We start from the raw sequence: 26322 nt of genomic DNA, 5'->3' as shown, positions 1-26322 counted from the left end.
CTTCTTGGACCATACCCCATGCCTGAACCACCGAGTGGAGGAGGAGCATGTTGCATATATGGATGATATTGATCATAGACATGTTCATATAGAGGAGGTCTATAACGATGTTGCGTATATGAACCACTTAGTATGGAGTCATGGTGAGGAATAGAATATCTGTTTTGTCCATGTATACCATACTCTACAGGAATGTCATGAGTTTGTTCTAGTGTGTTGCCCCAAAATTTGACGTGGGGTTTCCTTATGTCCAAATTTTGAGCATGCCTTTGAATATCCAATTGCCTTGGTGGTTGTTCCTTAGCATTGGTATGTGATTGAGCATATTTTTCTGCAGAAGACTTCCATAATGGTCTGCGAAGGTGAGTATCATATGCTTGACCATGTGTATGTGGGACCTCAGGCTTTTGAAACAAAGATGATGGTGATTCAGGCACAAGATGTGGTCCTCTATTGCCTCCACTATTAGGCCTCCTTTGATCCATGTTGAGGTGAGGTTGTTGCAAAGGTCAACGTTCCATTATTTGAGACATGTCAAAATCATGAGGGATCTTAGCTCCACTTTGTGCCATCACTTGTAAGAAATATTGTCTATCTCTCCTCATTATTTCCTCAACCAATCGATTGAAACGGGGATCCATAGTGGTGTCTTCCACTTCTGCTGAATGTACTGAAAAGTTGTCCATATTGTCATTGTGTGTATCATTGTTGTTTGTAGTGTCCATGTGCTCAACATTTGGAATGTTTCTATAAGCATCCATGTCAGGTAATGTAGTATGATCAGAATTGAAAAAGATATCATTTTCATACTCATAGGAACTCATGTTTGCGGACTCTTGAGCCTCTTTAGTTTCTCTCCTAGATTTTTGGGAACGGGTTTCAACCATGAACTAGGTATTGACCAAGATGTGAGAGACTAGATGAAAATGGAAAGAGTATGGAAGACCAAGAGTTGGATGGAATGTAAATGAATCTGAGGTGTACTTGCAATATCCAAAGTGTAAGACCAAGTATGTATGTAGTAGAGTAGGTGTGGCTTCCAAAGAGATGATAGTTTCCCTTGATGAGGTAAGTTGACCTTGACTCTAAGTAAGACCAAATGAGACCCAAAGGTGATAGACCTTGATGAGGGACCACTTAGCAAAATGTTGTTGTATGTAGTGTGTTGAGAAAGTATGACAAGGACAAGCAAGTGACCTTTTGACTCAAGTTTAGACAAATGTGAATGTAATGTAAGGTGTAAAGAAATGATGGACTTTGTGAGACCCAAAAGACAGGTTGAATGCTAGATGAAAACCCAAAGAGATACCTAGGAAGCTCAATAAGTCTGAAATTGACTGTTCCTTGTTGGCTGGATTATGAAAGTTTTCAATTCTGAACACAGACATGCTTGTATACTTCACAGACGCGCTCAAATGACATAGATGCTATTATGTCAGACACATACATGCTTAAATGACACAAACGTACCAGTTCTATCAGACACAGATGTGTTTCTGAGATGTTGTAAGTGCAATGTTGCTCAAGAGAACACAAATGTGTTTCTGCCCTTCACAGATGCGGTTATATGACATAGATGCAGTTCTGTTAGACACAGACACGTTTCTGAAAACTTTGTGCAATTTTTCTAATCTGTGAAGTGACTTGTTGTGACCAAATCTGATTGTTTGACTGTTTTCTGTGACAAGAGGACAAAATGTTGATGAGGACTCAATGTTTGCAACTGTTTAAACTCAAAAATGACTCAAAGAAAAGTGTGTTGCTTGATGTAAAAATGTTTTGCATACACTTGAAGACACAAAAGACACAATGTTTTGATGTTTGATCTTGAATGTTTGATTGTTTAAAATAATCAAGCACAATTCTTATGGCTGGCCAGAACAATAGTTGTTGATTCCCACATGAGGCTACACTATTCAGAGCGGATACTTAGATGCTTGACCCCACTGGCTCCACCCTCGACACTCACTTCTCGAGGCAGCCAAGCATCAGCCCCCACAAAAACTCCTCGTGGCGAACTTTGTATCTCTACTAAGAACCGTATGTGTGTGGGCCGCTCCAGAGATCCGACCTCCTGCCCCAACAACTAGAAGGATTTTGGCTTCTAAAACAAAAAGGTTCTAGTAAGGGCATCTGCTCATGTGGCCATACATGTGGCACTTTTATCTCTATAAATACAAAAGGCTCCCATCCAGTAGGGGTTATGCCCTACAAATGATCAAATAAATTTTATCAAACAGGTTTATGGGGAGACATAGTGTCAGTATGAACTAATCAGCACACTTTATCCATAGTTTTCACCATGGACACAGTTGTTTATAGTGGTTTGGAAGAGGTGGGTTTTCCTCTCTACCACTTGGGTTGGTCTCTCCTCACTAGTAGTCCTAATGACCACCCGGGGAGACAGGTTCTCTAAAGATGAAACAGAAAGAGCCTATTTCTCAAGACACAAAAGACAATGGTTCAATTTTAATGCACCAATTGAAGTGTTTGCTAGTCTATGAAAATAAGGCACACAATAACGATCAAAAAACCTTGCCAAGGTCCTACAACAAAGATTTGTTAGTAATTTGGATTGTTTCAAATGATCACCCCTTCCTGCAAGCACACAAGTTAGGTAAATTTTTAGATCCAAAAGACTTTGTGAAATAGAGGCCTTCAACAAAATGATTTTTGCTTTCAAAACAAGCTGCACCAATTTCGTTAGCTAGATTTGAAGATGTTAGTTCAAAATAAACCAGATCTGAAATCCGAATGATGAAAAAACCAGATCAAAGAAATCAAAATGCAACAACTGCACACAAACGCGGTTACCGTAAACACAAACGCGATTAGATCTGACATAGACGTGGTTCCTGAACACAGACACGATTAGAGCTGACACAGACGCAGTTCTTGAACACAGATGCAGTTCCGAAACATAGACGCGCCTGAAGGCTTCACAGACGCGACTAGGGAACACAGACGCATTTCCTGGAATCTGCAAAAAAAAGAAAAAATACTGTCGAAGGTGCAGACACGATTCCAGATGTCACAGACACGGTAGAAAATAAAAAAAACGTGATTCGAAAGTACGCAGACACGAAAATATCAAAATATTGTCGAAAATGTCAGATCTGCAACTTCAAAAACACAAAATCTGCAACAAAAGATGTTAAATGCAAAAAGGGACAAGATTCCCATCGGATGTGCCATAATGTTTACGGTGAAAATGGATAACAACAATATTGAAAGACTAAATGAATTCAACCACAAAACCCTAGCCTAACAACAACAAAGATCCACCATAACATATGAAGATTACCTAAGACAATGCAAATCAAATGAAATCACAAAGATTATACCATCACATGTCCAATAGGATTTGAATCTCCATTCTTCCTATCTCCATTGATCTTGCTTGATATATTTGATCTCTGATTTTATATGTGCACAAGAGCTCAACAAATAACGAAAATGTGGTTGCAAGTAGGATCGCATATGAAAGTTCAAAAGCGTAGTGTAGTCAATTGATCAATCCGTTAGTTAGCATTGATAATGAAGAAAGCATCTCCTTATATAGAAGACACTATAAGAAATGGAGGGGTAAGATTGAGAGGTGTAAAAAATAAATGGTCAGCTATGATTAGAGGGTAGGTAGAGAAAATAAGAAAATAATGAGAGGGTAGGTAGTGTAGGAATTAAGAGATGAATGACATGTGTCATAGGTAGAAAAAGTTAATGAATTAATTAAATAAATAGAGATTTATTTAATCAATGGAGGAAGTGGGATCAATTAAATAAATAAGATATTAATTTAGGAAAAGGATAATTTAAATAAATAAAAGTATTTATTTAAATGAGAAATAAGGCTAGAAGAGGATAAATGAATTAATTAAATAAATAAGGATTTATTTAATTAATAGAAGAATTAGGCTAAAATAATTAAATAAATATCTTATTAGACATGAAAATTTTAGGTGTCTACAATTGTAAATAGTTTTCTCTATATCTAATAGTTTAATATTGATGCAAGACAATTAATATGAACCAATGAAAAATCAAATGGAAAAGTACCAAGAGATATGGGATAAACCAAACAATCGGATACAAATATAGAGAGAGAAAATGTTGTAGCGAAGCTACCAAACACAACTATAAAAAATCAAGAACCAATAGGGTTCCTCAAAAGCTAGCCTAGTCAGTTCTAGACTTATCTCTATTCATCATCACATCCTACACTCTAGTATGATATTGGCAGACAAAACTGGGAAGACCTTTATTTGTCTTTTGTACACCAGTCCAATAAAAAATATCATTTATGTCCTTCGAACAAGGACAAGCATATGTACTCCCCCATAGAGGTCTCATTAATGTGCCTAATAGGAACAATGGAGTGTTGAAGCAAAGTAGCCAAGTGTCAAATGGCCTCCACATGAGTAGACTAAAGAAAATATAATTTTGAAGGCATCCAAACCCAATGTTGTGTTGTATGGAACTAAACTATTCAAAAGATGGAGTTGAGCTTCAACATCCCCAAAATTGTGCTACATGACCATCATAAGCATTGACATAGTACAACGTAATGTGAATTTGGATGATATAGCTAGCATTAGTAAGGCGAGGTTGTGATATGCCATGATTTGGCACATCATGTATAATGTCTTCTACAAGTTATGAAAATTAACTTATGAGCTATTGAAAATTGTACCTTTTATCTCAATCAAAATATTGTTCTTAACCACTCAAAAAAAATTCATATGTGCCATGAGAAGTATGCACCATGATGGTCTCTATGATACGATCCTTTGGTTTGAATGAAGATGATTATGTTTCAAATCTAAACGATATTGAACAATTATTACCTCAAACAATAGTGGAAAATATTGTTTTAGGAGTTTCCATGTTGAATAGTACATGGAGAGCCAATTATGGTAGAGAATTTTGAGAACTAAGGCATTATTTCTACTTATTTGTAGAATGGTGCAGTGACCACAACATAGAGGCTTGATTTATTATCGTCAACCCTTAAAGTGCACCTTCTAAATATGTAATCAAACTTAACAACCAACATTGAACCCATAAGGAGTGCAATATTTTATTGATCTATTTGTATTTTTTGGGTGCATAGAGCATCCCTTGTACCTATTAGCGAGCATGTTTTTGATAAGGTAAGAAAGGATTTTGAAAGGGCTTAAAACCTTGTACAAAAGCAAGAAATAGGGAAAAATTGAAAGGGCCTAGAACCTTGTACAAAAGCAAGAAATATAGAAGATGTGGGAAAAAAGAAACCCACCCTATACAAATGCTACCAAAAGGCTAGAAGAAAAAGACCCAAACATGCCATAAGAAACACAAGAAAGAGAAAGATGAATGATTGCAACCAAGCTGCCAAACAAGACTATAGATGAAAGAGAGAGCAAGGACCACCAAAGTCCTAGCTAGACAAACCTAAGTTAGGAGTGAGCTAACCTTTCACCCACAACTTGAGTATGAGTTTGGAAAAAGGAAGAAGAAAGACCTTTCCTCCTACTAACAACAATCCATACAATAGTATAATCTAAATTCTTATTACAAGGTGAAGCATGGGGAGAATCCCCATGGAGGGCCTATCAACAGATGAAGAGAGAGCATCTACATGTGCATGACCATGTGAATTTGGGGGGGGGATTCCCCTATGGGGAGCTCATTAAAACAAATAAGACAAGGAGAAAGGTGGTCATCTACATTATGAGACTAGGGTTGGTCTGAAGCTAAGGGTGACTTAGACTGCAAGGAAATTTTAAGAGGTTACACAACAAGGTTTGAGGGCGTTAGAGCTGCACCAAAAGGAAGAGACACACCATCATCCAAGGAGTCATCTGATGAAGAATTGAGAGCATGGATAGTTAAGTGGTATTCATTAGTGTCATTTGACATCTGACGAGGAGGCCCTCGTAATCAAGAGCTTGATCCCAATGCCTATCCCCAACCATCAAAACCACATCCACATGAAGAGGATTGGAGATGTCAATACCCACTAGAATGCATAAAAATGTGGAGTGCCCCATGTATGAAATAGAATCATCAACTTTCAAGAAGTGACCAATAGAATTACCAATGACCTCATAACATGAAACCACCCAAAGTTGTATAGGAAGATTTGAAAGTCTCACTCACACCTAACACACATTTATTTGCTTAGTTAGAAGGTCAAAGGAGGTTGAACAAGGGTTGATAAGAAGAGAGTGTTCTCCCCAAGCCCATGACAAACCCAACACAAAATCTCTTTCCTCAAAAGAGGTAACGAAGGCAACCATAAAAACCTTGAGCACAAGGAAAAAGATTAATCTTACCCACCATAAGAGGCCTCCAAGAATCCAACACCCATTTATGAAGGCTTGGAAATGGAGGCTAAAGATTGAAGAATTATTGACTTGGTAGCTAGCACCTCCTTCGGGTTCACGACATGGCTTAACTGCCTCCCGTGGATCTGGGTATGTCTAGCGTTTGTAGTGAGTGTTGATAGCTCAAGATTTTGGTGCAATGATAGACATACCAACAATTGGTATTAGAGCCTTGGGTCACAAGTTCGAATCTCGGGAGGTCTCCTTCATTTTGTCGGTGTCGAACCCTTAATCAGTGCTAAGGGGGAGATTGTTGACTTGGTGGTTAGCACCTCCTTTGGGGTTCGCGACATGGCTTAACCGCTTCCCGTGGATCTGGGTAAGTCTGGCATTTGTAGAAGGCGTTAATAGCTCAAGATTTTGGCGCAATGACAAACATACCAAGAAGAATATGCACACTAGACCCCTACATTGGTAGAAGTCCTCATTGTCCACCACATCTTGGCCACAAACCACCACTAGGGAGAATTTTGCACAAAGAATAGGATGGGATTTCACTGTGGAAGGATTAATAGTAGTAGAAGTAGTTGCATGATTAAAGCTTTGAGAACCAACAATAGTAGCATAAAGCTACATCCACCGATAACATAAGTCAATAGAGAGGCACTGATAGTAGATTCTCTAACACCACTAGTTATAGGAGGAGAAAAAGGCACATCAATGACAAGAAAAGATAAAATCTTGATAGGAGACATCATAATCACCACAAATCGTGCACCAACAATAGAAGAAATAACAATAATAGATAAACTTGAGATGGATGGTGCTCTAGAAATAGGGAGTACACCCACAACAAATGAAATGACAATAACAAATGAAAAAATCCAAACAATGTACACACAAACACAATGATAAGATGCACACCCACAACGGACAAAGCAAAAGTAGCAATGGAAACAAAGCTAAATGGTGCACCAACAACATACATAGAGTAAACATGGATCCCTATGAAAAATGATAGATGAGCAAGTTTAGGAGTGGGAGAGCCCATTTCAAAATTACTAGTGAGCATGTTGAATGTGTTGCAAAAAATCATTTTCCTTGATCACTTCCCTATCCAAGTTGGAAATGTGAAGAAGTGTGGCTACATAAAATCCAAAACATGTCTAAAAGTGGAACTATACAAATATCTATTATAGGCATATTTCATGAATAAAATTTGTCATCCCAAATGTGGAGGTATGCATTGTTGTGTTTGCACAACAAATAAGGGAATGCTTGACCACCTCTTCAACTCATATGTATGAACAATGATTATTGTAAGCTAATTCAATTGTGTATCTAAAATAATCCACAAGGCTTTCCAAAAATAGCTAACCATGGTTTGTAGTCAAACATGATGGCTACAAAAAATCTAAAATGTATCAACACGTGATTGAAGAAACATCTTGAGTCTAGTGCATTGATGTTTTTCTTGCATGCAATAATGATGAAATTTCAAAATTCTATCCATGCTAACATAGTGGTATTCTAATGTTTGGTTGGAATAGAAATCCATGTTGATAAACTCCCATCCTCTAGATGGAACTAGTTGTGTTGTATACAGACCAAGCTTCTCATTAGTTAGCATGGCGTTGCAACATAAAAAACATGAGTTTATATGGTGCTCAATTTCCTTGCACTTATAAAGTCAAACAGATGATGTTGGAGTGCATACAAGGCCTCACTTGCTTTAAGGTACCTACTATTTAGAAATAGTTTGACCCCAAATGGTGAGGTTTCCCTCTAGGTTCACACAAATGTTTGAGCTTGTACAAAAGTTGTTCAAACAAGTAGTAATCAACCTATCTAAGAGAAATATAAACTTACATGAAATCTTGATAAACCAACTAGAGAAAATTGTAGCGTAAGAGGTTGTGACCTCTTATGTCTAGCATTGTGAAGAGTATTAGATAGATAATCGCTAAGAAAATCTACAACCTTGTCTTTTCTGTTGTGCCTCACGACCAAATGGAACTATTGCGCCCATGCCTTCCATTTCATGTGGTACATTTTATTCAACTTTGTACACAAACATTGAAGTGGCTTATGATTTAAGTAAATTCTACATCCCTAAACAAAAGTTCATTGTTTTTTTTCACCTTGCATAGTCTAATACAATTATTTTTTATAGGCGAAATAGTACCAGAATGTGTCACTAAATATCTTTGATTGATTTGCAAGTAGATGCCCCTGTTAAGTACTACACTGAGTGCATAATTTGATTCATCATTCTAAATCTCAAAGGGTAGCACAATTTCTAATTCGCCGAAGGCATCCTTATTTGGAATGGACGACATCTTTCTTCAGATCAACGATTGGAAACTCTTCTTAAAATAGCTATGCCCTCCATATTTTGGAGACGTGCCTACTAACGACTTCAATGATTTCAGGCGAGTTCCAAATATTCCTAAAAGTAACGATTATCTAACTAAACTGCGAGTGCATAAATTTGTCTTGGGACTTTAGGAACCATTGGGGATTAGACACAAATTGTCGGGGACAAATGAACAATTAGGAACTATCTAGCCTTTAGGTGATTTCAGGACTATATGAGGTTTTAAGAATAGTAGGAATGAGAATGGGAAAAATGAATTTTGAAGTTTTTGTTTTATTATAATTTAAAATAGTGTCAATATTTAATTTTAATTTAATTTAATTTTTTTTGCTTTTAAAGGCACAATAAGGAAAATATATAAATATTTTAATTAATTATTTAAACTCATAAATTTTCTTAGAAGTGTTTGATCAATTCACAAATACACAAACAAGGTTTAATGTATAAATTTTGATTGGGATAGTATTTTTTTGTACAACCTAACCAAACTGTCAATAATGATGCAATACCATATTGGCACATTTTTGTCTAGATAAAGCTATTTTTGATTAAATTGTGTGTAATTTTTTGCATCAACATTTCGGATCACACTCCATGATCCATCATCAAGATAATGAGAGAAACCAAAGTTCCCTCACATGAAGAGCTTCAATCAGTGATAAGAGATTTATCTATAGTATGGATTATGAAAATCTCGTCACTTACTATGATACTTGTTGTGATGGAGAGAAAAAAAGTATTAAATATTTTAACAAAATCAAGAATTACAATATTAGCAACTTATCAAGAGAGTAAATTTATTGTGATTTGTCCTTAAAATTCTTAATATTTTGACACAAAGGAGTTTTAGGGTAGATATAGACTCTTTTCTCAGTCTAGATAGGAAAATATTTAGGTAGAAAACTATCAATGAAGACTAGTAGAAATTTTTTTATACATTAAGTGATAGTGTCATTGATCATTAAGAAGACTTTGAAGATGGTAGACTCTAAATGTGATTGCACGCCTCATGGAAACTCCTACATAATGTAGTACATGTATTTATCTTCATGATTCAAAGGTTTTTTATCATTTTTGGAAGGATGCATAATTGATTTGAACCTCGCACTTCTCCATTGAGAACTTTGTTTCACAAATAGCATCATTTTCTAAATAGACTAACACTTGACCTCATGTACTACAAACATGTTTGCAACCAATAAACCAACAATTTTCCTAATTAACCTTCCACACCTCTTCGATGTATCCATTGCACACCAAGGTGCAATTGTTGGTATGATACAAATTTGTTGCTTCAACTCCTCAAAGGCAAATTGATGGGTAGTTCTCCACTATAGACAACCTTGGCATGATACGATTCGACAAGGATATGTGTGAAAATCCAAGTAGAAGTTTGTTGTAGAAACTTGAAGTACCCAAGGGGAAACTTATGATTTGAGTAAATGCTTTACGCCCTAGAACACAAGTTCATTATTTTTTGCACCTTGCACAATCTAATACAATTATTTTTCACAGGTGAAATAGTACCAAAATGTGTCACTAAATATCTTTGATTGATTTGCAAGTAGATGCCCATCTTAAGTACTACACTAAGTGCATAATTTGATTCATCAATCTAAATCTCAAAGGGTAACACAATTTCTAATATGATACAAGTTTGTTGCTTCAACTCCTCAAAGGCGCATTGATGGGTAGTTGTCCACTATAAGACAACCTTGGCATGATACGATTCAACAAGGATATGTGTGAAAATCCAAGTAGAAGTTTGTTGTATAAATTTGAACCCGAGGGGAAACTTATGATTTGAGTAAATGCTCTACATCCTGAGAACACAAGTTCATTATTTTTTGCACCTTGCACAGTCTAATACAATTATTTTTCATAGGTGAAATAGTACCAAAATGTGTCACTAAATATCTTTGATTGATTTGCAAGTAGATGCCCATGTTAAGTACTACACTAAGTGCATAATTTGATTCATCAATCTAAATCTCAAAGGGTAGCACAATTTCTAATATGATACAAATTTGTTTCTTCAACTCCTCAAAGGTGCATTGATGGATAGTTGTCCACAATAAGGCAACCTTGGCATGATACGATTCAACAAGGATATGTGTGAAAATCCAAGTAGAAGTTTGTTGTAGAAATTTGAACCCAAGGGGAAACTTATGATTTGAGTAAATGCTCTACATCCCTAGAACACAAGTTCATTATTTTTTGCATCTTGCACGGTCTAATACAATTATTTTTCACATGTGAAATAGTACCAAAATGTATCACTAAATATATTTGATTGATTTGCAAGTAGATGCCCATGCTAAGTACTACACTAAGTGCATAATTTGATTCATCAATCTAAATCTGAAAGGATAACACAATTTCTAATATGATACAAATTTGTTGCTTCAACTCCTCAAAGGCACATTGATGGGTAGTTATCCACTATAAGACAACCTTGGCATGATATGATTCAACAAGGATATGTGTGAAAATCCAAGAAGAAGTTTGTTGTAGAAATTTGAACCCAAGGGGAAACTTAAGCTTGACAAGGTTGGTCAAAGATGGATAGTCGAGGTCTATTTGTATGCATGTAACTTGATCAATGAGGTAGCCCAAGTACTAAAGTTGTTTGATTTCAATGTGTGACTTGCATTGATGCAATGAGTCAAGAATGCTCTTAACATATTGAATATGCTCCTCCCAAATCTTATTGAAAAAAGAATGTCATCTAAGTAGGCGATGATAAAGAGTTTATGAAAAGTTTGAGAACATCTTTAATTAAGTGCACACATGTAGTCATCACCTTAGTCCAACATAAATACATAATCCTATAACCATCTTTTATCTTTGGAGTTATCTTCCAAACATCTTCAAGACTGATAGGAATATGGTGATACTAGATATATGATCAATTTTGGTGAAGTATTATGCACCTTGGAGCTTATGTAAAAAGTCATCAATACATGGCGAGTCTTAACGTTTCACTATTATTTTGTTGTGTGTTTCATAGTCTATTCACAAGAGCCATGAGCCATCTTTCTTCAACATAGGAACTATCAAATCGCCACATAGAAACAAGCTTGACCTAATCTTTTTTTGATTGATGAGTTATTTTACCTACCAATAGATCACACTGTCTTCCCAAACATGTGATAGTGTAGACTATTTAGAAGAGAAAATCTTGAAACTAGTTGATATGACAATTTATGACACAATGTTATTTCTTGTGGCATGGCACATAACTTTTGTCATTCTATCAATGCATACATACTCTAGATCTTAGGTGTGTTTAGGCAAACCATGAGTAACACAAAGTCTCACATTGACACAAGCCTAACTATTACTTGGATGATGCTAGTTTGACTTCAATTTTTGAAAAAAAAATCCAAAATATTAAAGAGATATTTCACCTTTATGGTTCATAGCTACAACTTAGTTCTACAAAGACCATCATAGTGGCAAATGCATACCTTGTCAAGAAGAAAGGCACATGTCTTAAGTGGGCACCCTATTACAAGTGGTTGTATTGTACATGAGCTTAACTCCACATCTAAAGATACATTAACTCTTGAATTGAATTCCTTACCCTTATATAACCAAGAGTATGGTTAAGGTATGCATTCGTTACAAGGCTTAGGTACTTGACTGCATGATATTTGTTGTTTTTTTTGCTCCAAGTATTGATTATGACATGAAGGTGTTGTCCTTTGACACAACACTTATTATGGAAAAGGCACTTTCACTCCTTGGAGATGTTTAGTGGCAATCGTGTTAGTGCTCCAACAAATACTGTATAGGTTAGCTTATTCTACTTGTGCATGCCCTAGCATAGACTACACAATAAGGATTGTTGCATGCAACATTTAGAATCATTGTGGGTGCTTATTTGATGAAAATTACACCACTTGTTACCTTTCCATCCTCTTGGCTTATATGTTATAGGTGCTAAAGCCTTTTATCAATTATTGTTTTACTTCTTGGCACACCATGTCACTTATCCATGTAAGAGTTTTATTTCATAGGTGTATGTTGATCCTCACACATAGCATCAAATGAAGATGTGAACTTCTACATAATCTTGGCTTTTGGATTTTTAAGCCACATTGATACACTTCTATAATTAATCACTAGTGACCAATTCCACCTTGGGTAAAGTACAAGGATGAAGTATAATCATGTATTTTGATGCCTTGTTATGCTTCACCTCAATAATATGAAGACTTCAAGATGGTTACAAGATTTGGTGCAATCCCACTCTAATTGATCATTACATGGAGTAATGATTGGAAATTTGTGACAAAGTCCCCGATGCTTAAGATGAGAATACTCCATGTACAACATCAACAAAATTTTCCCATTTATTTCACAAGTTTAATTTGATGGTTTCAACAACTAGCATAGACTTCCAACTAATGTAGACTAATGTGGGCATATGTGATGCAATTAAGATTATCTTCAATGTCAACAAACAAAGAGGTAAGATTCTAGTGACTAAATATATTTATTGAATGCAACAACATTGATCTTATTTTGAAGCATGTGAAAATATAAATTGATTTGGACCTTGAAACATGAATTGCTATGTAAAGTCATGTTTACATGTGAAACGTGAGATTGTATCAAGATCAAGAGGACCCAACCACATCACGTGTTCACAAAACTTGGTGGAGTGCAATGGGTTACTCCTTCAAAAATCCATTAGTTGTTAGATGTCTAGGTAGGCATCACAACTTTCTTTTGGGAATCAGCCATCTTATTAATTTGTCTAAGTGTCCCACTATAGAAACCAATTGTGTTCTCTTTATTGTTGTGCACAAATATCAAGTCCAATTCACAAATGGGTATAATAAAACTTACTCTAATAACAATGATTATAATCCCAAGGAATCTCTTAATCACAACACTCCATACTATGTGAATCTAGATGTTTTACATGTGAATGATGTTAATGGTTTTAGGACTTGTAGGACAAATGATAGAACTCAAACAAAAAAGGGATTAGTCTATGCATTCTTTACATGGCATGATCTCTTCGAAGAGGTATGACCATCTTTGACTAGCTCCACCCATGCTATCACAATAAAATCTACAGGACTTTGTGTTCATAAAAAATGATGATGTTATAAGTGCACAATGTACATTAACAATCATGTCCACATTGAGAAAGGTTTTTCAATGGTTGAGCTTAAATAACCACTGATAGTTCGTCTCCTCACGGGTGTTACTATTTGTCTCCCAAGTAGAAAGTGTGCATATAGGTATGTTGACATGGTGTGCCTCAAAGGCATTATTTCACCTTATGTAAGCCTTTGAAGCACAATTTGATATGGCATGAGTCTTGAAATAACATTCTAATGTGATGGAATGTGGCAAAAAGTTCTAATAAGGCATGCGAGTCATATGAAGGTCATTGGAGTTCTCTGCCAACTAAGCACAAAATGAAACCTTATGTACTACATAGCATCAATATGCGAAGAAGAGGGTTCTTCCGTTAACCATCATTAAAAACGACACGAAAGTGCAAAGGTTGACATTGTGTGAATTGGTGTGGCCTGATATGACTTGCTGTGAATCATTCTCAAACATAAGTAGCCTACTGCTTAACTTTGTAATACACAAATATATAGAATTAGGTTGTTATTGTATTTAATAGAAATTTTGACAAGATGCAAAATACAAGCAATTATGTTTAAATGCAGAGTATAAAGCTATGCATGTTGTCTTGTAATTTTAATTTTATAAGATAAAATAAGTCAAACTCTTATTTACCATATGAAAGAGCTTCGTAAAAACTAAACTAGATGAGAAATAGCATGCATTACAACAGGCCGGTATATTCTTGGTAAACCTACTATAAGTACAAAATAAATAGAAATATTTACATATTTTGAAAACAATTGAGGCCCATGTAGTCTCGTCAGGCCTCCTACATGGAAGAGCTTTGTGATTCCAAAATGAAAGACAATAAAAAAGAAATTGCAAAAAACCAGGAATCACAAACTGGAATGCCCTTAAGATATGACATATTTAGTTCATAAAGAATTATGAAGTCCATCCCAAACCAAAGAGCCCTTTATTACCCACTGCTTTCAATGGGGAAATCAAACCATCTTTTCTATTTCCAAGGCTCTCTCCCTGCAGGATGCAACATCATATTTTAGTGATCCATTGACAGTACTAGAAATATAATATATTTGATCCAACTCATAATAGATGCCGATGGAAAGAAGACAATAGAACAAGAGATAAAAGCATATATAAATGGTAAGAGAAATAAGTGGTACATGGGTGATCTCTAAGCAAAGAGCTGAAACATTTTCATGCATGTTCAATATTGTTAATTGATTAGCCCATTGTTGATGAATTTATTGAAAATGAAACAGAATAAAAAGCGACTTAAAAATACTGCTTCACTAAAAAGCTCTATAACAAATTCGAAAAAAAGTACAATACTTGAAAGTCACATCCCCAAAAGGACCAGCTGAAACAACCAGTATCAAGAAGAAACCAAAATGAAAAAAAGGTAAAGGTTAAGATATGTTAACATGTCAGAAGAGGCGTTACGAGAATACTTGGGGAGTGTAACAATGATGAAGACAGGCAAGCATGTACTAGCTGTTCACTCACCCAGCACTTAAGACCAGATAAAAAGTTGATAATGATGCCTGCATTACTATATAGCTGAAATCTCTCATGCTTACATTGTCTGATCAGTCTCATCTTTGCAATCTGAAAGGTGTTGTTTAATGTTCTCACATTTACCTTCTACTATCCACAGTACACAACTAATGGCTGGTTGTATCATGCATTTGTGAATAACAGATGATGAATAACACTGTCTATTTATACATGCTAGAGGTGATTCTAATCAACCTGGCTTTCTCAATTTGGAAAGTTCTTGCATGAGGGATTTCTTTAAAAACACAAACATCCCTGAAATAAATAAGAAAGAAGAAAAGAAAGAATTTATATTGCTGTCCAAAAATGACCAAACATAGACCAATAAGACTCAAAAGATTACATTAAATTGAATACAGAAGTATTAAGGTAAAGAGACCCTAGATTTCAATAGCATAACTTTAGTGCTAAGCATTAAAGGAACGGAAGACAATAGAGTAAACCTAAAAATGGTCATTATAGGGAATATTTAGAAAACTGAGTCTATAGCATATTTCGAAAGCTGGCAGTTTTGTTGCCATAAAGAAGTGATTTGTAATTGGATCAGACACACTGAACCATTGGGGCCATCATGGAGAGTCACTGTTGGCCTTAAGTGTACAGTACCATTCTAGGGCAGAAAATCGCAGTCTAATATGGTTAAAGATTAAATATTTTTACGTGTGGATTCCTCTCAAAATTCCATACAATTTCAAAACAAAGAGCATCATGTTTCAAGTTTGTATGAGAAAGTTATGGCTCTGGGAAGATCGACTGCTGATATTGCTGTCGTGCAGTAGAAGCACATGGTTTGTTACAGAAAGTTCTTGCTTTAAGTTCACAGAATGTCTTTTAACCCATAAAAATGACTCGGTTATTTTAGCAGCATTTTAAGATTGACTAATTATATTTCAATCCAAACATCATACGAGCATCTAAATTGTAATAGTTGTATTAAAGTGAAAAAAATACTGTTTTATTAAGAAGTGTTTTACATGGGTGTCTTTGGGTTTCTACTAGTGATAGGAAACGAGGGATGTCTATATGAGTGTTTTTGCCTTTCGGTGACTGCTGAGAGGTTGTCTCTTGACAAAAGCATTCTAAAATACTTGTTGAAGGAGATTGCACGGGGATTGGATTGCATTTTCCCAGTATGGAGGCAGAGCAGGCATGAAGAAATAGCATGGTAATGGTTGCATGTTCCAATGAACCTGTTGGGTTGATGTGGCTTGTAATGCCTCTGGTATAGTGGCATGAGGCAAGAAATTGGACTCTTAATAGAGTTTTCTTCCCTTTGAAAGTTTCAACAGTTGTATCCATTTTTGTGCATGTCTTTCTTTCATAGTTGAAATTTTCTGTTTTTGGTGTTTCCTTTAATTTCCTGCATTTTAAGTACAATGTTGGTATTGTATATGCTCTTTATGGCATTTATTATAATGAAGGGCGTTTGTATGCAATATGAAGAGAGTAAATCTGTAAGTTGGTAAGAGTTTGCAGCATAGTGTTCAGCTCTTTAGATCAAGAATTTCTAGTTCTAATCCTCATTTTTATGAATACAATCTTTTTTTTTCTCTGAGTCACAGCTGAAGTGGTATTTTTTTAGCTTTTCCTTGGAGCTAAGAACCAGTCGAGTAGACTTGAACCCTAGACCTCCCATGTAGGAGGCTCACAGCTAACCACTGCGTTGTGGGGTCGTCCCTTTTATGATTACAATCTTAACCTTCATTGAAAATAAAGGCTAAAACCCAAATCATAAGAACTAGGCACAAGTAGACCTATGAGGGTAAGACTACTTAAGGAGGATAATGCTGATGAAGACAAGTGGAAAATCATGACAGAAATCATGACAAGAGAACAGTGAAGTAATATGTGTGTATTAAGGTTTGGACCCAACAAACCAAATTCATTATCCTTGTGAGTATTTGAATAAGGACAAAAATGCACTGGTGAATCTCATAATAGGGAATACAGAAGGATTAAATCCTCAAACTAGGGCTCCTAGAGAATCTGCAAATTTGTTTCTCTTATGGAAAGTCACGTTGTGGTTATTGTGTAGCTCATAAGAGAAAAGTGGAGTTGGATAAAAAACACTCTTTAATAGCAAATCAGCATGCCTCCAATATACTCTAGGGTTCTACATTCTGCTATCCTAGAAATGCAGATGAAGACTGATTTTAATACCGAAGCTTGGGAGTGAAATGATTCTTCAGTTTAAGTCACCGTAATCTTTAGATGCTATTAAAGTAATTATTGTACTATTAATGGTCATCAGGTAATGTTTAGTTAGTTTTAGTTTGTTTCTATTTTTGTCATTTGTTCACGATTGTTTCTTTCAGAAACATCATCCTGTAATTGCCAATATGTATTCTTCTAAATTCAGTAATTTAAATATGCAATTACCATTTCATGGTATTAGAGCTAGTTAGTTTTTTTGGCACGTTTTTTTGAACGAAATTCATGGTTTGATCGTAAATAATTTTCTGAAAGTTATAAAAGTTTTTTTGAGTTTTAATAAAAATTGAAGCTTTTTTGAGGAACTGTGGACAAGGGTTTCAGTGTGAAACGCGAGATTTTTGCTTTGCAGAATTTTTTAATTTAGAATCGCGGGTCTCTCTCTGCAAGTTTGTGGGTGATTTTTCGAAGGGATTTTTGTGAAAAATCAAAGGATCTTCATGTGGATTTTTTCAGTGTTTTCTGGCCACGTGAAGGTTTCTGTTGGTTGCGAGACGGATTTTTAAGTGATTGGTTCAGCTCTGCATTTTTAGGACGCGTTTCTTTTTGCGTGATTTCGTGGGATCTGTTCACGTTTTTCTGGACATGTGTGTTGCAGTAGTTTTTCTTCCAGCATGTTGGGTCTACAAGCCGCACACAAAGATTTCTTTTAATTTTGTCTGCGTCAACCCTTCTTTTTCCTGCAATGACTCCCTATTTTCTTTTGCGACAGGTTTTAAAAACCGCGTCGGCTCTCTACAAACTTTGCCAACGACTCCACAAATCGCGTGGCCTGTTCTCTTCTTGTGTGATAGAAGGGTTTTCTTCTGCTAAAATGAAAACACACCAGTTTGTTTTGAGAATCATAGATTTCTTAAAATCATGATCTTTTAGGCAACTTTTTTTCGGGATGACTTCTCCGTGCTAGGGTTTCCAGCTTTGTGATTCTGGTAGGTTTCCATTAGACTTTGTATAAGGGTTTTAACTTTTTTCCACAAAAAAATATGCAAGGGTTTCAATTTTTTTTTCTTGATTTTTTTAATAAAATCAGGGTTTGTTTTTTGATCGCGTCAAGATTTGAGCCAATTTTTTTACTATTTTTTAATTAAAAAATCAGCTTTATTTTCACATGTACGTTGCTGCAGTTTGTTTTGCCTTGGATTTTGTGCATCGAAAAGGCATCGTTGACCAACATTATGTTGGAACATAATCAATGCTTCAACAACAAAAAATACAACATGCGGAAACAACGAATGCTCACAATATTTGAATACCAGTGTCTAGACCAAGTTGTTTTGAGTACAACTACACGTCCCATGGTGGTGGAAAAAGACCAGGACAAATTCAATGAGCACAATAGAGAAGTAGTGATGCTCATCAAGTTGTCAATCATTGACGACATGCTTCCACAAGTGTTGTCTAGCAAGATCACTACAGAGATTTGGATGCATCTAAAGGATCTCCATGAAACGTTAGACAAGAGCCGAGCATTCTTTCTAAAGAATATGTTGTTTTCAATCATGATGGACGATAAGAAACATCTTTTGAAGATCAAGAATATTTGCAATCAACTAGAGGCTATTGGTCACAAGATGGAGGAAGAAGACATAGTGGTAATCACACTCAAAGTTTACCATGATCATACGAACACTTCATTGAAATGCTCAACATTACATCCACGAATGTTGACCTCAAGTTTCCTGACTTGTGCAACAAGCTCCTACAATAGGATAGATGGAAATAGCAATTTGAGAGCAACAACTTCTCACCAACTGTAGAACAACCGTTTACTACCAAAGCCAAGGATAAAGGCGAAGGCAAAGGCAAGTCCTTTCAGCCAAAAGGACAAAGCAAACCTACAGGCAGCTCCAAGAAGGTTATCACATGTCACTATTGTGATAAGCTTGGCCACATGATGAAGCAGTGCTGAAAATGGTTGGCTGATGAGCTATCCAACCATGGAGGGTCTTAGCAGAAGGCCCATGTTGCAGAGCACACTGAGTAGAAGTTTGCTTTTTATGCATTTATGGCCAAAATACCAACAGACCAAGTTAAATCATCTACCAAGTACATCGATTCTAGAGCTTCTCAACATTTCATGCACACAAGGGATTGGTTCACAGAGTACACGACTTGCTCTGATTCAGTGATCTTGGGAGGAGGTGAAGAGTATACGGTTGTCAGCAATGGCAACGTTCAGATTACATCTGCTGGGAGAAATCTCATATTTCTCAACGCATACTATGTTTTGGGTGTGGAGCCCAATTTGCTTTCTGTTAGTTAGATGATGCGCCACTATCCAAAGTTGGATGTCATCTTTAGTGCACACAAGTGCCACATTGTTGATAAGGAGTCGAAGAAGACAAATTGTAGTTGGCCTCGAAGATCATGGATTATACAAGCTGGTTGATACTGGAGAGTCTTAGCAGTATGGGCATCTCAACCTATCATATCTCAATTAGCTCGGGAGAATCTGGTAGAAGGCTTACCTGAGATTTAGTAGTAGACACATTGTGTATGCGGAGCTTGCTAAGCAAGGAAGTAATATCGAACTCCATTCTCTAATGGACAAGCTTGAGGAGTATCCAAAGTCTTGCAGCTGGTTCATGCAGATGTTTGTGGACCAATGAATACGACATCAGTCACTGGTGCCAGGTACTCTCTTATGTTTGTCAATGATTTTATTAGAAAAATGTGGGTGTTTTTTCTCAAAGCAAAACTAGATGAGTTTAATGAATTTCATAAGTTTAAAGCATTAGTTGAAAAAGAGTCTAATCATCAAATCATAACTCTTAGGTCGAATAATGGGGGTATATTCTGTTCCATTGAATTCATGAACTTTTGTGCTAAACACGACATCAAACATCAACTTACCACACCCTACACCCCTTAGCAGAATGGTGTTGTTGAGCAGAGGAACTGAACCATAACAAAGATGGCTCGGTGTATGCTAGAAAACAACGGTGTGCCTAAGAAGTATTAAGTTGAGGCAGTGTATACTGCAGTATACCTTCTAAATCGGTCTCCAACACAGGCTGTTAAGAAGATGACTCCCGAGGAAGCTTGGCCTGGGAGGAAACCAAAAATCAGCCACCTCATGGTTTTTGGTTCAGCAACATATATTTGGATTCTAGATGCGAAGAGAGCAAAACTGGATTCCAAAAGTTAGAAGTTGATCCTTACAGGCTACAATGACAATCATAAGGCCTATTGACTGGTTGATGTGGACATTGATTGTCTCACATGCAGTAGAGATGTGGTTTTTGATGAAGGTGGGCCCTTTTAGCTCACTTCTCCCATCCAATGTTCTGAAGATCAGCCTTTCCAAACAAAATATCTAGGTGTTAGGTTTTCATTAGCTCCACCTAAAGGGAGGGATTCTGATGATTCTGAGCCTGAAGTTGTGAAATCTCCTAGGCATGACATTATTCTACCAGAGTTCCCTCAAGAAAACTGGATCAATATCCAGATGATTTTATTCCAGGCAGCCCATGTCATGTTGATACACCTGATTTGGAAGTAGATGTTTTTTCTCTCCATCCTAAGTGGTCAGAAAAGATGGTGATGTTCAAGATGATGAGCTTGTTGAGGGTAGATTTTCTAGAGGCAAGCGCAAGAAGAACACAATCAATTTGCTCTTATGGCTAGCATTTAGACTGTTTATGAACCCCAAACTTATTCAAAGGCAAAGGGAATACCTAAATGGGAAAAGGCTATAGAAGTTGAACATCATAGTTTTCTAAAGAATAACACTTGGGTTTTGTCAGATCTTCCACTAGGGAAAAAACCCATTGGCTGCAAATGGGTCTATAGAGTCAAATACAAAGCTGATGGAAGACTTGATAGATAAAAAATTCAATTGGTAGTGTTGACGAGTGTTTTATGACCACACCAACATAGAATAAAGTTTCCAATGGTCACTCTATCCTCTCTTAATCAAATTCTCATGTATGCTAAGATTGCAGGAAGATCATACAATGATTCTAAGGTTCCAACTGCGTACTTGCAACTTTATGATGGATATAGGCTCGTTTGGTTTGATGTTGCTGGTAATCCAAGGGGACTGACGTATAGTGAAGAAGACTTAAACAAATTTGAAGCTTCAAGGAGATTTGGTGAATGATTTGGCAATAGATAGCTCTTTTATTGGGAACTTTTCTCAATGAAAATGCGGAAAATAAATAGGGAAGGGTTTAGAAAGTTTCTAATCTAATCTTAGGAATTCAATAGACAACAAAGACTTATGCGAGATCGACCACACTTTACTTCACCACTTTTAGACAACTACATAAAGAGGGTGCAATCTTCAAAGGTTGTGCTTGTAATATTTTAAATCATCTATGAACACCATCAAAGAACAATACTCATTCAACAATCCAAATTAAGAACACACATATAACAGCTCGATCCAACCTTACACTGTGGATAGAAATCATCTACTTGCAAAAGGTATGAATGAATGATCTCACCATAAAGTACGTGAAGCAAATCTAATCTAAGTGAGGAAGATGAAACCATGCAAGTATTAAAATAACACAAGTGAACACCAAAAGCCAATGTATCACTCTTATTGTCTCAAAAACTTATAGCAACAATCTCATACAATTCTCCCTCCCTTTTACAAATGAAGGGGTGAACCCCTTTTATAGGCCCCCAAGAGGAAACGGACAGCCTAGATTACATTCAAATCAATGGCTAATATTCACCATGTAAAACCCTAATTAGGGTTTGACCAAAGATTCCCAAAATATGACGCCAAGTAGTGGGGATAACCATTAATGAAGAATCGTGCCCACTACATATTAATTGCCCTTTGATCCCAAAAAGAGCGTCCATGATGCATTAAATATCCATTACATTTTCAAATTGCCCACTATGCATTAATGATCCATTAACTCCTTAAACATGGCAGCCGTCACAATGAATGAGCCACCATTTGGTCAAAATGTCCACCAGAAATTAATGACCCACCAAGCCGTCATGCATTCAATAGATTCTCGTCCAAAATAGGACGACCATTATCTCTTTCACTGATGGGGAATGCGACGAATTTGGTCATGACATCTTCCAGCTCTCCTACAGAGACACATGGTGTTGAAATTATCTAGCTAGTTTTGGATTCTAATATAATTAAATGTTGCCCTTGGCAATTAAAATTTAATTGATATTGAGCGAACATGTCTTGTAATGTTATATAGGTCCAAAGTCAAATGCAATGTAAAGTGTGGCCCCATTCTTATGTAATTTGTAATTAATTTATTATCCCAAGATGGGCACCGATATGTAAGAAGGGAAATATAAATCAAGTCGGCCTACTTAGACCCAGCCGACTTAAGGAAAAAGGTGATTGAGTCTTGTATATACATCAAGCATATATGATCAAGCATGGTCAAGTGAATATGATGATCTGCATTATACCTAGCGAATTAATCAGTCTGATTGAAGTAAATCTGCATTTCATGGCTGAGCGAAATTGTGTTCAATCTGAACAGCAAACTCATCTTGCACTTTCTGGTCACTCCATCAGATCCGAATCTGATTCTATTGCTGTGCAACATGTGCAAACATTTGTCTTCCTAAATAGTGCAAATCTGATTATGGAGGCTGTGCGAACTTTCATGCTATCCGCACTGTAAACTGTCTTCATTCAAATCCGAACCTGGACATTATTGAGGGCAGACCTGTGCGAACTAGTTGAGAGCTTTGCTGGGTGAGATTGAGCAGTAATTATCTTCCTTTATGATGCCGAAGTTCTGCACATGATTAGGCGAATTAGGGCCTGCACATCAGAGGTTTGATTGGGTAAAGTTCTGCCCTAGCTTAGGAACTAAATCAGATAAGTAATCTGATCTATTCTTAATTGTAATCTGTTCATAATAAAAGGTTCTGATCTGGATCTTTGATGCTGGGTTTTTCTTCCAAGAGGGAGGTTTTCCCAGGGTATATTGTGTTTTGTGTCTCTTGTGTTTTTACATTTAAGTTAATTTCTGAGTTTACCTAAATCTGATCACTAAAACTAACACATGGCACAGTCTCCAATTTGAATTCTAGCATAGAAGTGTCTTTTTCACACTTGGAGAAAAATTCCTCCCAATTTGGCACAACTTCTTGACTCTTACGTATTGTGCTAAAAGATAAAGAAACATTTTCCAAATGTTCCTTCGAGGAGGATTCCACGAAGAAGAATTCATGCAGCTTGTCCTTCAGGTGGTCCACTATTAGCTCCTCATTAGTCAACCTTCTTGCAAACAATGCCTCAGCTGCATAGAGGATTTCTTCCTGAACCTTGTTAACTGATCCCCTCAACAATATTGATTCCTTACTGAACCTCTCAACGAATTCCTTCCCAGTGCTGATTGCATAAAACCATCGAGGGAAATCATATACTTTGTTTTCCTTGATGACCTTCCCATCAACCAATGTTTGCCTAGAAGTCCTCATTAGTGCTTAAAGGCGTGGAACTGTTAAGTCTTGATAAATATGCACGTCTTCCCATGAATTATCCACGCCCTTCAACTTGCTCAAGATAGTTAGGATCTCCAATAGAAATGAGCTAAGTCTTCAATAAATTTACAAGCTGAAGTGAAGATGTCCTCCACCCATTCCTTAGAGCATTGAGCCCTTTTCCTCATTTCTTCAATCCCATCAATGGATTCCTTCAAAAGAGAAGAGGGGGGAACAAAGGACTGATCTTCCTCTCTGAATGGACGCCACAAGTGCCACACATATTCACACAAGGATTTGTTCTCGCTCTTCAACTTCCTTTTTTTCTCTTCTATCATTTTCATCTGCTCCTTCAGTGCTAAGAAAGACTCATCAAAATCTTCTATCACTTGTGCCTTGGAGGCACACCCTAAGTCGACTGTTGTAATCTCATTCCTATCTTTGTCAACTTTGGGTACAACTAGGTCTAATGTCCTAGATCTTGATTCATTCCTTTTAACTTTAGAAAATTTCTTTGCCGCCTTTTTCTCTACTAGCCTGTCTATCCTATTTAGAAGTTCTTCAAGTTCTAGCACAAGATCCATCTCTTCCTCCGACTCTTTTCTCATTCTTTCCTTCAGCCAATCTGGAATAGCTGCTTGCTGAACCTACACTTCAAGTTGTACCTGTTCCTGTGAAACCTCCTCAAAAGTTCCTAAGTCTCCAAGGTTTGTTTCCATGAAACAATCTTGATCCCGCTGTTTTGGATTAGAAGGAAGTTCCTGTTTTTGGCTCCTTTGTTGAATAGGTATCTAGGAGGCACTAACATTGAGGATATACTGCACTTGCGCAATGTCAGGATCATCCTCCTACGGTTGGTTTCTTGTAACTTCCTCTGTGAACATCTCAACTTCATGCATGTTGGAAGAGCTAACAAGGGACTATGCTTCTTCTATCCTTGGCCTCTTCCCGGTTGCGCTCATCCCATTTGTCCTGATCTTTTCCGGCAATGTTTGGACATTGAGACGTGCCTAGAACAACTGCATCAAGACATCGGCACTCAAAAATCATCAACATACACTGCTTCTAGGTGTTGTAGTTGCGGCCGTTGAATTTTTGGCTGCTTTCGAGCATTATATTCGTCAGAGATGCCATCACGCATCCCGAGGTCGAACTGGTGAAGGCACGCAAACCAGCAGATGAAAACAAAGGGTTTTTAAAAATTCTACAAGTTAGATTTGAGGGCAGAAACTAAAACCCTAGCACGATTTTCAAGGCAAAAAAATTTCAGAAGACCCAAAAAAATATGACAGACCCGAAAAAGCTCTTGAAAAACCCACAAGGAATTTGTAATCAGAATAATTTTTTGACTAAAGGGTCAAATCTGCAGGTTCAAAAAATGAGGTACGAAAAACGATGCACCCAGAAAAATCCGACGACAACCTAGTTGAGCTCTCCAAAAATCCATAATGATTTTGCAATGGGAAAAAAATTTCACCTTGAAATAGAAGGTCAAAAGCCTAGGCAAAGTTGCGGAAACCCTAGGTGAAAAAAATCTGCAAACCTAGAAAAATCCAATGGTGACCTAGTTGAGGTTTCGAAAAACCCACCAGGAATCTACGATAAAACAAAATTCACATTGAAACAAAGGGTCAAAACCCTAGGAGAAGTTGCAGAAACCCTAGGTTGCTAAAAAACGTGTAGAAAAAAAACATCGTCCTGCCCTAGCCGAAAAACGCAATTTTTGAGACAGAAAACGAACGTGGGTAGGAGAAAATACTCACAAGGTAGACCCACAAAAAACAGACACAGGAGCCAAGCACAAAAATACCCTAGACAGGTTTTTGAAAAATTTCGAAAATATTATACTGGACAGGATTTTCGAAAAATTTCTTTACCTATGCTCTAATACCATGTGAAAATCAAATTCACTAGTAAAATATCTTAGTTCATATTAACTGGTAAAGATTATAATTTATAGAAATACAAAACACTGTAGAAATTAATGATATTACCTACCTCTATCCACCTAATACTGTAGATACATTAATGAAATCTAACAACCTAAGTTGACCATTAACAATATAAGAAATTATTATTCTAACAGAAGAAAACAACAAGCGAAATCCAAAATGTACATCATAACATAGAGAGAGGCCAGCCACCTACACCAACAACAAGGAGCAGGAGCGAAAAGCAGCAAAGGAGCAGATAGCCATCATCCACTCATAATGGGGTGGCTGGGCCGAGTCATCTGTAATCAGCAAGGAGACCACAAAAGGGAACACCTCCAACCAAAAGGAAAACTCTGAGGAAAAACGTTTGATACAAGAAGATTACTAACTATAT

The 26322-nt window shown here is 36.6% G+C and overlaps 1 protein-coding gene across 3 annotated transcripts in view; it reads right to left on the bottom strand.

The window, feature by feature from the left end:
• Nucleotides 1-14399: 14399 nt before the first annotated feature.
• LOC131061164 (uncharacterized) overlaps nt 14400-26322 on the bottom strand; it is a 104573-nt gene continuing 92650 nt past the window's right edge. For all 3 annotated transcript variants that reach the window (XM_057994691.2, XM_057994692.2, XM_059219732.1), the window contains one exon: nt 14400-14817. In XM_057994691.2, coding sequence (XP_057850674.2) covers nt 14725-14817 — 93 coding nt within the window. In that variant the 3' untranslated portion in view covers nt 14400-14724. The remainder of the gene's footprint in view (nt 14818-26322) is intronic.

Source organism: Cryptomeria japonica, chromosome 4 (genome assembly GCF_030272615.1).
Source record: "Cryptomeria japonica chromosome 4, Sugi_1.0, whole genome shotgun sequence".
Lineage (NCBI taxonomy): Eukaryota > Viridiplantae > Streptophyta > Pinopsida > Cupressales > Cupressaceae > Cryptomeria > Cryptomeria japonica.
Note: the sequence above shows the minus strand (reverse complement) of the source record. Positions and strands in the feature narration are given on the sequence as shown.